The sequence below is a fragment of the Lontra canadensis genome, unplaced genomic scaffold (assembly GCF_010015895.1).
Source record: "Lontra canadensis isolate GAN:19392208 unplaced genomic scaffold, GSC_riverotter_1.0 scaffold234, whole genome shotgun sequence".
Lineage (NCBI taxonomy): Eukaryota > Metazoa > Chordata > Mammalia > Carnivora > Mustelidae > Lontra > Lontra canadensis.
The window spans coordinates 300,715-313,723 of record NW_022631228.1 but is presented as its reverse complement, the minus strand read 5'-3'; the positions used below and the strand labels follow the sequence as shown (position 1 = coordinate 313,723).

General features: G+C 39.2%; 1 protein-coding gene across 1 annotated transcript; it reads left to right on the top strand.

Moving 5' to 3' along the window:
• The first annotated feature begins 1,844 nt into the window (after nt 1-1,844).
• Nucleotides 1,845-12,698, top strand: MLANA (melan-A). The gene is made up of 4 exons (XM_032849599.1): nt 1,845-1,921; nt 4,587-4,683; nt 11,190-11,303; nt 12,630-12,698. Exons 1-4 carry the CDS (start codon nt 1,845-1,847, stop codon nt 12,696-12,698), a joined length of 357 nt encoding a protein of 118 aa, XP_032705490.1.
• The last annotated feature ends 311 nt before the right edge of the window (nt 12,699-13,009 follow it).

Below are 13,009 nucleotides of genomic sequence, written 5' to 3'. Positions count from 1 at the left end.
TGTCCTTCTCAACCATTGTTTTTGTCCAAGAGAACAGGTTTGGGGGGATTCTGGTGTGCTCCTCTGCCCTCCCTCATTGCTTCCCTGATGTTTGGCTGTCCACAAAATCTCTCCTTAATGTAAGTCTCCAGCTTCTGAGGGCTCACAAAGTCTCCTCCTAGATCCTGTTCCTAGACTGCCAAGAAGAAAAGCAGAGGACCATGCTGCATCCTGCTTGTGATTCTGCTTGTATATTCTCCTGTCACTTGAAAGATGGCTTCTATTGGTTTGGGATGGGGTACATTTTTTGTACCCACACTATTTGTAGAGTTTACATAGATTTACAAAAATATTTAATGCAGAATTGGGTTTTGTATCTGTAATTTTTAACACAGGGCTCACCCCTACATTATTTACCTGAGATGATCAGTGAGTTCAAATAGAATTTCTTTTTTACAATTGGGAAGGAAAAATTACAATGGAAAGGGTTCATGTGGCAAATTCCCCACTCGGTTCTCCCACTTCTCTCCTACAATTTTAAAGAGGTTCATTAATATGTTAACATAATATTAATAATATATATAATATTAATAATAATTAATATAACTAATATAACTCTATTATCAGAGCTTTGAAATTCATGAGAACCAGAGAGAAGAAAAATACAATGGCAAGGAAAGAGAGAAACTGTTGTTGGTTTCCAACCAGCACCCTTAAATGATGACCCCTGAAGTTCATGAGCTCTATTTGTTTGTATTATGGTTTAAAATTTTGTATTCTCTCTATATATATATAATATATTATTATATATGTTATACATATATATACTGTTATATGTGTGTGTGTATACACACACACACACACACACACACACACACATTTAAGTCCTATTCATGAGACCTGAATGAGAGAGAAGCAAAAACTGATTTCAGTGGGAGGGAAAACAAATCATTAGACAGAATCAGGTTATGGGAGTCCTCATCTTGTTTTGGAAGGTGTAAATGAATATGCACAAGCCCAGGCATTTCCTTTGCTGGAAGGTGGACTTGGAGAATGCCATGCTCAGCCACATACTCATATGTTATCTAGCTGTCTATATGGCCAAACACTGATATCAATTTAATACTTTTGGAGAGAAATAACTCCTTTTATTAACCAGTCTTGTGCCAGGGAAAATAAGGAATGAATAAAAATGCATTTTGTGTATTCAAACGCTTGGAAACTAAAGACCATCCTGCTCAAGAATGTTTGGATCAACCAGGAAATCAAAGAAGAACTTAAACAATTCGTGGATCCACAAATGTGGGGGCACCTGGGTGGCTCAGTCAGTTAAGCATCCGATTCTTGATTTCAGCATAGGTGATCTCAGGGTGGTGAGATCAAGCCCCACATCAGGCTCTGCGATGGGCATGAAGCCTACTTAAAATTCTCCCTCTCCCTCTGCTTCCCTCCCCCATCTCTTAAAAAAATAATAGCAGTAACAATAAAATGTCATTTTTTAAAAATGTATTTTGTTTCTCTATAAGTTTGTGGTATAGAGTCAAATTGAAGGCAAATGAAGAGACTTCCCTCCCCAATAATAACTCAATTTCAGTTTTTTGCTTTTGTTTGTAGTTTCTTATTCGAATTTAATTTTCAGTTGGTGGAAGCAGTTAGAAACCTGAGCAATTTCCACTTGATATCAATGAAAAAGCAAGTACAAATCCTCTCACAGAGAGAAACCAGAGGGTTCCAGCTATCATTGATGTTCACCTGGAAAGAATGTCTGTGGATATTTGTGAAATGCTGAGTAAGGATGTTCTGAATGTGTTTAAAGGTACCTGTGTGTCCCTGCTATTAGGAGTCCTGTGGCCTGCCCCCACAAGATGTCAAGAGAAGAGGCTCACTTCATCCTTGGTTACCCCAAGAAGGGGCATAATCACTCCTACATCACAGCTGAAGAGTAAGTTCAAAACTGAACCCAGTGAGGTTTGCAGTTTTCTGTTTGATGACACAGCCTGCTGATTTCCACAAGCACATGCCTGTCAGTAAATCTCTCTAGTGTTCATTTCTCTAGAGAGTAAAAACCCTGGCAATGAGGTGAGAGGACCCCATGATCTTATAAGGGGCTCAGTCAAGCTTTTCTGAGGATTTATAGGCAAGGATATAGGAGTGATAATAAGTTGGATCTTGGCTTTTTTTTTTCTGTATTCTTGTTTATTAGGCATTTACTAAAGTTTTCCTAGCTGGAAAATATTTGTCCAGGAACAAGATGACTCTTTCCTCAAGCCTTGTTCTGTCTACTCTACTCAGACTCCTGGAGACAGTTTGCAAACGGAACAAAGATGAGTTGCCAAAGATCTAGTGAGAAGGTAGGCCAGGTATGTGCAACTCCACCTGCAGACTGACCCCAGGGTGAAGATGGTGGTCATAACTTCTGCATCATAATTTTATCCTAAGGAAAGGTGTTAATAGTATGAATTAATTTTAAATAAGTAGTTACAGGATTCAGCATTTTTAAGTGCTAAGCAATGTATAGTCAGTCTAAGATGCTGTCCTTATCTTTGAAAAAAATCTTATAGTGTAGTGCAGAATTAGGCTCAAGAATTATTTTAGCAAGCGTAAGTGCTGTAGTGAGATAACAGGTTGCTGGAACACACTTTGCATGTATTAGAGTACCCAAGAGTGAGTTGCTCTAGATAGGGTTCCACCCTCTGAGTAAAGACTCCAACAGGACAAACTAGGTACCAGGTTTTTATTTGAACCAAGTCTTAAGTGGTCTAGTCAGAACTTTCTGCAAACTTGCTCTCCCTTGAGAAGGAACGATTGAAAAATCTTTACTAGAGTGAACTAATATGGGCAAGCTAGATGTAGCACCCATTAAAGACACTAATGAAGAATTTAGTCTTCTTTCTTCAGAAGACCCTAGTGGGATTTTCTAACATCCCTGCATGGTCAGTTGGGAATGGGGATTGGGAGATATTGTTTCAGCTTCTTTATGATGATTCAACAAACTGTATCTCTGTGAAACTTCAATAAAAAGAGGTTGAGGGGTTCTCTCAGTTAAGAGGGCATAAGCCACTCATGGAGCTTATAAAATGCAGTTTCCCAGGCATTGCTTCCAGAGAGGCTGATTGGTGGGTCTAGGGGTTGAGCTCAGAGTCTGCACTTTAACATGCATCTCAGGAGACATTTGGTAACACTCTGGAGACTCCTACCCAGCTGGGTAGTGGGTTCTTTTGGTGTGCCTGGCATATCCTGATATTTTTCACTCTATCAGTCACTGGGTGTGTGTGAATGCAATGTGAATGAGCATAAAGAACTGGAACAGAGCTCTGTCTGTCAAGATGTCCAAGGGGATGAAAACAGACTTTTGGGTGAAATTGGACCACAGGCATTCTAGGAATTGAATCAGCTGCCTTCAGTCACAAGAACCCACTGAATGCTCCTTGTGACAGCTTCATTTCAGGAAAGGGTGATATGGCAGGAAAAGCACCAGTTGGGTATCTTAGGCCAGTCACTGTTAATGCTGGTTCTGCCACTTTCTAGATGTGCAGTCTTGGGAATTTTACCAGCTTAAAATTGTGGAGATGCCAGCTATGATATGAGCATCATATATATCTCAGAAGATTATTGTGAGGACGAAATAAAAGCCTATATGTGGGAGCTTGGCACAATGCTTGGCACCAATCAATGCTTAATGAATTACAGAGTAGCTGCTGAGGTGGTGGGGATGTTGGTGAGTCTTGGTAGGTCTCAGTTCATAATCCACAAAGTAGGTGGACTGACATGCATAATTAGGTCAGAGTTTTTATCCAGCACTGTCATCCATCCCATTTAGATATGTACAGGATAGATTTGATGCCTCAGCTGCCTTAAGAAGGAGGTGGTCAGGTAGGTGGTATAAGACAAAGATCTCTCCAGGAGAAGCCCCAGCTATATCTTGATTCACCTTCAGCTACATGGGCAAGGAGTGAGGGTGTGAGTTTCAGGCAAAAAGGACACAAACATGAATGAGACAAACTCAAGTTCAAATCCTGACTCCATCTTGCGCTACATCTGTATGCCCATTAGCAAGGAACTTAACATTTGAATCTATTTCCTCATCTGTGAAATGGGCGTGATAAGTGGTGCCTACCTTCTAGGGTTGTTGTGAGAATTAAATAATCTAATTTATGTAGAATGTTCATCATGGCACCCAGCGTAGAGTAGATCTTAAGTCAATGTTAATTATTAATGCTTTTTGTGGACTGATGGTCGGGGAAAATGTTTTAAACTAGCTCTGATGAAAAGAAAACTGTCTCTGTAAATACATTGTTCACATACAGGTCAGTTGCTACTTCACCTCTTGTTCCTGGAACTTTGATGCTTAGGCCATGACAGTTAGCACTACTTCTGTGAGCACACATCTGTGAAGCTCCTAAAGAAAGCTCCTGTCCCTGGGTATAGGTGTTGGAGGTGCTGGGTGTTTAGTGAGGTGTAGGGTGGGGAGGGAAACTACTTGGGGAATGGGATATGTGGCTTTGGGCTGGCAAAGTCCTTGTGAAGATTGAAGGATGATGCATGTTTCTTCACAATCTAGAACAAGGTTTCTGTACCCAGATGTATTTGTCTATTTCTTGGGCCAGGGCTGCAGGGATCGGAATCCTGACAATGATCCTGGGAGTTTTGCTGCTCATTGGCTGTTGCTATTGTAAAAGACGAAGTGGATACAGAAGTTTGAGGGTTAGTAAAGTTTCCACTTCTGGGATCCCTCCAGATCCAGGATCCCCTTTTCCTTCTTTCTCTTAATTTTTGGAAAATGGGATAACATTCTCATAATCACCTTTAGCTCTCATTTCTGGTTTTGATGAGTCTTTCTCTACTTTGTACTTCTTGCAGCTCTTACTTTGCTTCTACCTGGCATGAACTCCAACAAAAAAGTTGGCCCATCTCCTTAGTCCCACTCACAGGAAACTTGAATGCTTGACTATGTGTGCAACTGAGCACCGATAATTTGTGAGGTACGGGGCCAGGAGTCCTGATCCTTTTGCACAGCAAACAGCAGCATGTGAGATGCTCCAGGTCTCACCATTCCTCCTGAGAATTCCCACTGGTTCTGTTCCTTTATTTAGTGGCCTGTTTATCTCACCTTGCTGCCTTACTCCTTTCCAAGGAGTAAGTTCCAAGTTATAGCAAACAATTTAGCATACCTAGGACCCATCCAGCCATCTGTGCAATGAGGAAACCATCCACCCCTCAGCAGCACAAAGTACCACTGGGTTTTTAACATAGCCCATTCTCTTTTGATGGCCAATGTGGTTTTGATGGATTTTTTTCCCTTTACCTAAATAAGCAGGAAGCTAACAAATTACAGTCTAGTCTTAGGGCATCAGTGTCTTCCACAAATGGGAAACATCAACTGAGTCTCTAAACTATAAGAACTACAGGTTTCACTTCAAAGCCAGGTAGTACTTTAGCTCTTAAGCATCCAAAGTCATTCTCCATAATGAGTGATGGAATGAAAGAAGAGTTGCAATTTCTCTCTCTCCGCCCCCTCCTTTCTTTTCTTTTCCCTCCCTCATTCTCTCCCTCTCTCTCTCTCTTTCTCTCCCCCACTTTCCCTCCCTCTCTTCCTTTTTTATTACACACTTGAAACTTCTGAGTTGATACATAATGGAAAAAATTCTCTTTGCAAAAGATGTTGGGAAGTTCCATTCCTCACTCAGCAAACAATTTAGACAAAGGTTCTGTGTAGGGGGCACTTGGAGCTTGGCAGCCTGAAGAGGGGAAGAAGAAGGTGGGAACTATAGCTTTGACTTCTTCTCCTTGCCAGGAAGCTTGAGCAGTCCCATGTGTCCCTTTCCTAATGCCCATTTTGCCAGAATGTCCCAAATACAAATTACAAAGGACAGGGTAAATTATCACCATTATTGTTCAACATAGTAACAGAAGTCCTAACAACAGCAACCAGACAATAAATAGAATTAAAAGATATTCAAATTGACAAAGAAGAGGTCAAATTCTCTCTTCACAGATGACATGATACTCTATGTGGAAAACCCAAAAGACTCCACCCCCAAATTACTATAACTCATATAGCAATTCAGTAATGTGGCAGGATACAAAATCAATGCACAGAAATCAGTTGCTTTCTTATGCACTAGCAATATAACTGTAGAAAGAGAGATTAGAGAATAAATTCCATTTATAATAGCACCAAAACCCATAAGACACCTTGGAATAATCCTAACCAAAGAGGTAAAGGATCTATATTGAGGAACTACAGAACACTCATGAAAGAAATGGAAGAAGATACAAAAAGATGGAAAAATATTTCATGATCATGGATCACAAGAATAAACATTGTTAAAATGTCTATGCTGCTCAGAGCATTCTATAATTTCAGTGACATCCTGATCAAAATTGATCACCATTGGCATTTTTCAAAGTGCTGGAACAAACAATCTTAAAATTTGTATAGAACCAGAAAAGACCCCGAATCGCCAAGGAAATGTTGAAAAAGAAAAACAAAGCTGGGGCATCACATTGCCTGATTTCAAGCTATATTATAAAGCTGTGATCACCAAGACAGCATGATAGCGGCAGAAAAACAGACACATAGAACAATGCAACAGAACAGAGAGCCCAGATATGGACTCTCAACTCTATTGTCAACTAATCTTCAACAAAGCAGGAAAAAATATCCTATGGGAAAAAGATAGTCTCTTCAGTAAATGGTGCTGGGAAAATTGGACAGCTATGTACAGAAGAATGAAACTTGACCATTCTCTTACACCATACACAAAGATAATCTCAAAATGGATGAAAGACCTCAACATGAGACAGGAATCCATCAGAATCCTAGAGGAGAACATAGGTAGTAAGCTCTTCGATATCAGCCATGGCAACATAGTGAATCATGGCACTAACGCAAAAAGTAACAATGACTAACATAACATAATAATAAAAAGGTGGGGGGCACATTTGGTTGTTGACACAACCACTGAGCAGCAGCCCACCAGTATGTTGACATTTAGTGGAAAGGAGAAGTTGCTGAGTCTGAAAAAGATTCTAGATAAGTACCATAGGAAAAACGTGGGCTAGGAGATTAGGGATGGACACCATGCTCATATGATACCTCGCTGTGGTTTTCCCCACAGGTAGGGAAGGACTTTGCTCTCTGCCACAGAACTCCATTTATGCCTCTAGCATGGAGTTAGCATTCCCTTATAACTGGTTAATTACTTTTTGCCTCTTCCATCCCTTTCCCCCATCAATGAACTAGGACAGAGTATTTCTTACTCATTTTTGTACCTCCAGTGCCTGGCACATAGCAGCCACCCAAATCCTGGCATCAGCATTTAGTTTCATTGTCTGTCATTGACTTGCATGGTGCCCTTAGATTTTAACTTCTCTGGGCCTTGTTTGCTCTATTCTACACCTAGGCACATGCAATATAGCCAAGATGCATATCAGTCTTTATTTAATATATATTTTCTTCTATATTTTTATTTAGTTCTATTTGTATACAAAAACATAATGATTGAGTCTTTTAAGGAGTAAATGCTCTACAAACTTAATATGTTGGTACCCATTTCCTAATGTCCACAACTATTAGCTTGATGCTATTAGACAAAAATACAATGATTTTTTTCATTTCTGCTTCAATACTCTCATCTTAAATTTAATTATACCAAAACAGAGAGTCTTTAATGTCATAAGCTCAGACACTGTGAACATTTTGCTTAGTAAGTTTCAAATTCAAGCTACCATGTCTCAATTCCTCTAGGTCTACACCAGTGATTTGTAGAGTTTCTGGAATTTTTATGAGATGGAGCTGTATTTAAATTCTCTAGTATCCATGTCTAGGGGTGCCTGGGTGGCTTGGTGGGTTAAAGCCTCTGCGTTCAGCACAGGTCATGATCCCAAGATCCTGGGATCGGGCCCCCGCATCGGGCTCTTGCTTAGCAGGGGGCCTGCTTCCCTTCCTCTCTCTCTGCCTGCCTCTCTGTCTACATGTGATCTCTGTCAAATAAATAAATAAAATCATTTAAAAAAATTCTCTAGAATCCATGTCTAAAAATGCTGTCATTTATTTTTTAAATTAATATTAAAATTTTGTTTTGAGACTTGCACATGTCTTGAAAAGCTGGGTTGGGAATCAGTAGTCTAAGAAATTGGCAAAATTATGTATAGTAGTGCACTAAATACTACATTTAATTGCATAATTACTTCCTTGTCTCTCTTTAGAGATTTTCTTTTCTTTTATTTATTTACTTATTTAATAGGGTCCACATCCAAAGTGGCAGTTCTTTTGTTTCAAAACCAAAGGACATAGGGGTGCCTGGGTGGTTCAGTTGGTTTAGCGCCCGACTCTTGACCTCAGCCCATCTCTTGATCTCAGGATTAGGAGTGGGCTCCACACTGGGCATGGAACCTAATTTAAAAATAATAATAATAGTAGGCCAAAGAACATAAGTGACAATAAATGCAAGCTTCAGGTACCTAAGTTACTCCACATTTAACAACCTATTTTAGGCTTTGAAGTGTTCACTCTCCCACTTTCATTGACCATAGGATGGTAACAAGGTTAGTTGGAATTAAGATTTCCTAAAATGTTTCCACTGACTCACAATTTCTTTCGTCTCTGAAAAACATCTTTTGGAAGGGGGATTGCTCTTTGAGGCAACTTTTTTTTTGTAGTAATATGATTTGTATGGGGATATAGTTATTTTTGTATTTACCAACTTTTCCTTTCACTTGGAAGTTTAGGACATAACACTTTTTGATTCTTGGAGAAGAATTTTGAGGTCCCTGCTGACAGCTCAGTTTATATTCATGTCTCATGTGTTGTGTTTCTGAATACATGATCGGGGGACCCCTGTGCTCAAATCTCCCAGAGCCCTTGCTAACATGCAGAGCCTGGGACCCGCTCCCCCTTGGTCTTCCTTGAGACCAAGGAAGATGCCTTTGAAAATGCGTGCTGAAGTTTGAATGCAAATGCAGAGAACTGGCAGTGATTTGGGGGAGTAGATCATGCTTCTAATTTATGGCAGGTGAGAAATTTATATATAAGAAAAAGAGTAACTGATAATTGAGGTAAAGGGAGAAAATGCATTAAATACCTTACCTGGAGTATATTGCTGGGAACTGGGGAGAGAAGCAGAAAATTACTGCATCCTTACATCAAGTTTAGGGCCCTTGTGCAAATTTCAGACTAGAGTTTAGGAAAACTACTTCTCTTCAGTCTGCAGACTGTGTGGTTATCAGCCCCAATCCATGTCTGTCTTCACCTCATTGATGTTCCAAACGCTTCTCCCTGAGAAACGTACCTTGATGCCCTCTTCCAACCTAGCAGACCCCAGTGATCAATCACAATCTGCAGAAAAGGCTGAAGAGCTGGTCAACATCTGCACAGCCTCCCTGTTCCAGCCCTTCTCAGCTGGTACCGCAAAGTGTGTGCTGCTAATGCCCGACTGGCTGGATTTGGCTCACTGGTATGTTTAGGTCTGCATTTAAAAAAAAAAAAAATTGAATTAGGTGTCAACCTAGGTACAATTAGATATAGAAGTAATATTTTACATGAAAATCTTGATTTCTAGTTTCTTTTTTAAAAAATCAAAAGATCTGGCAAATATTGGCAACTATACAGTGGTTGTCCCTTTAGATGATATATACTGCCTCCTTTTCTATGGCCCCAACCTGGCCCACCTGACCCCTATGCATTACTTGCCCAGTCCTTCTAAGGATCTGAGTACCGCTGGGTCACCCAGGTGCAGGCAATAAGGAGGTGCTTTGTGTGCAGAGCAGTGGTTCTCCATGTGGCCCTGGATCAGCAGTTTTGGCAGTATCACCTGGGAACTTGTTAGAAATGCAAATTATGGTCCTCACACTAGATCTGCTGTGTCAGAAATTCTAGATGTGGGCCCAGAAATGTGTGTTTAACAAGCCCTGAGGTGAAACTGACACATGCTGAAGTTTGAGAACCACCACCGTGGAGAATTTAACAATAATAAAAGCAACTAAAAGTCTGCTTTTTATTATCACAAGGTGTCAGCAATTTCAAACTATGTCAGTGATGAAATAAATATCTCACCATGGTAGACAACTCCTGAAGTCCCCACTTGGGTATGTGTCTCTGCCCTGTACAACTTGTTGTAATTCTATTCTAGGGATGGAGAATATCAACCTCTAAACCTACGCAAAGCAAACTGAGCTTTCACCCACCCATCCCCACAATAATTCAGGATGCATAACTTAGCCTTAGATTGACTTATCATGTTGCAACTTGACTTGGAAGCTCCAGCTATAACCACAACATTCTACAACAACAGATGCATTTGTAGTATTTAATTCTGGAACACTGAGAAGAAATTTCTAAAAATTTTAAAAATTGGGGAAAAAAGATATTTTGCTGTCATTATGGCGAAGGCAGAAATAGACAATGTGTCCATGCTGCCAAGTTTCTCCTAAGCTTGTCCTCACTGAGATACAGCACTAGCTTGATCACCTCCACTCACAATCATTCTCTGAGGTTCTGGGATTCCTTTGTAGCTCAGTTGGTTAAGCATCTGCCTTTGGCTCAGATCATGATCTCAGGGTCCTGGGACCAGCCCCGCATCAGTCTCCCTGCTCAGCAGAGTCTGCTTCTCCCTCTCCTTCTGCCCTTACCCCTTTCATGCACTCTTTCTTAAAGAAATAATAAAAATCTTTTTAAAAAATCATTCTCTGAGGTTCATTGTTCAGGTTCATTCTTTTTCTCCTTCCCTTCAAAAATATCCATTTACTAATGGGTGTCAGGCACTGTAATAAGTGCTTTATCTTTAGTTTAATTCCTACAACTCTTAAGATGTAGGTGGCATTATTTTCATTATTACAGATGCAAGCACTAGAATTCAGAAAGGTAAAGTGAATAGCCTGAGGTCCCATTGCAGGTAAATGGCAGAACCAAGATTAAAATCTATTTGTAGAGGCAGCTGGGCGGCTCAGTGGGTTGGGCCTCTGTCTTTGGCTCAGATCATGATCTCAGAGTCCTGGCATTGAGCCCTGCATTGGGCTTTCTGCTCAGCCTGCTTCTGCTTCTCTTGCTGCCTGCCTCTCTGTCTACTTGTGCTCTCTCTCTGTCAAATACATAAAATCTTTTTTTTAAATCTATTTTTAAAAATAACTTCAGCTTCCTTCTCTTTTCTTACTGAACTCAATACTTTTTTTTTTCCTCATCCACTGACCTTCATGCATTCACATTTCAGGACAAAGGTATTCATGCTGGCATTCAAAGTACCTTAACAGGAAGATGTCCATCTGAGGGGTTTGGTCATCAGGACAGCAAACTGCCATTTCAAGAGAATAATTGTGTACCTGTGGTAAGTTGAGATCCTGCATCTTGGTGTTTAATGTATGGCTGCTTTTAACTCAGAGGAATAAAATTATTCCAATTTAAAAATCAAGAGTGATGTGAATATACCTGATGCTACTGAAATGGTTAAAATGGTAAATTTTATGTTATGTATATTTTATCATAACAAAAACATAAACAATAACAAAGACAAAAAAAAAAAAACAGGGAAGTACAGAGATTTTCTCTAAATTGTGTCCTCTCATACCCAGATTTTCCAGGGTCAATGATGAGATCCCTAAATGTAAAAGCCAAAAGAAGAACTTGATTCTGGATACAATATTTTTTTGTCTTATGTCTAGTATATTTGCTTTTTTCTGAATGTAGATATATCTAAGGGAGGGAAACAAAGTATCTGTGATTAAAAGTATAAGCTGTATAGTCCAACAGGGTAGCTGCTGGCCACATGTGGCTATTGAACACAGTAGTTTAAATTAAAATATTCTTATACCAAATTTCAAAGACTTAGTATGAGGAAAAGAATATAAATGATTCACTAATTGTTTTTATATCAATTACATGTTGAAATGATAATATTTTTATATGTGGGATTAAATAAACTATATTATGAAGATTAATTTTACCTATTTCTTTTTATTTTTATAATGCAGTACTAGATGTTTTTAAAGCCACATATGTGTTATACTCTATTTCTATTGGACAGCATTGGTACAAATATAGTATGTCATAGTGGTTTAAAAAATAGAATCTGAAAAACAAAACAAAACAAAACAAAACAAAAAAACCAGAATCTGGAGCCAAATTACTGTGAAGTTATATGATTTGGACAAGTAACCTGACCTCCCTCTGACTTAGTTTTCCAAACTGTAATATGAAAACAATGAAAATACTCCTAGAATTGTGAGCATTAAATGAAGGCCTAACCATTTGTTCTGTACGGATAATAGCACTGGCCTTTAGACACACAATGAGGATCTATCTATGTGGTATAAATGTAATATATTAGTGGCTTTAAACAGTGTTCAAGAATTCACCAATTAGGGCTTGGGACTTCTAGTGACAGAGATAATGAAGGTATAAATACATTTTTGAGATTTTGGGAATGCTGTTAGCTCTATTTTTCTCTACTCTTCCTCTTCCCCTCAACATTTCAACATACACACTTGTGAAATTTAACAATGATTATCTTGTTGAGTGGGAATGAAATGTGGGCACTTAGAAGTTTCAGTCCAGAGAAGTAGTATAAATATGATGCTGACCACCAACTTAACCTTTCTCCCAGAAATCTATGCACTGTTGCCAAGGCCATACTCTCCCTTTCTCATTCTCACAGGTTCCTGATGCTCCACCTGCCTATGAGAAACTCTCTATAGAAAAATCACCACCACCTTATTCACCATGAGAATGCGGAGAGGTGATGAAATGATTTCCTTTGCACTTTTGCTAGAATTTAATATGGACATCTAATGTTCTGCTTCGGAATACTGTAGAAACAGTGTACATCATTTCTATTAATAAGCTTAGTGTTAAATTCTTAGTAGAGCAACTGGCAATACTAATTGAGGGAAAGATAAGAAATCTTAAAATGGAAAAAACTTGGTCAATAAACATTGTAATACTGATACTATTTGTGCTAGCAGTAATTCTAATAAATTTATGGTATTTTCTGAGACAGAGTTCAAGTGTGTGTTCTGGGACCATTCAATTTCTTTT

What these genes read in the sequence shown, in the direction of transcription:
- MLANA (XM_032849599.1), top strand. Translation starts at nt 1,845, where the DNA reads ATGTCAAGAGAAGAGGCTCACTTCATCCTTGGTTACCCCAAGAAGGGG. An exon ending in TCCTACATCACAGCTGAAGA is followed by an intron (nt 1,922 to 4,586) that starts GTAAGTTCAAAA and finishes TTCTTGGGCCAG; the next exon opens with GGCTGCAGGGATCGGAATCC. An exon ending in AGAATAATTGTGTACCTGTG is followed by an intron (nt 11,304 to 12,629) that starts GTAAGTTGAGAT and finishes TCATTCTCACAG; the next exon opens with GTTCCTGATGCTCCACCTGC.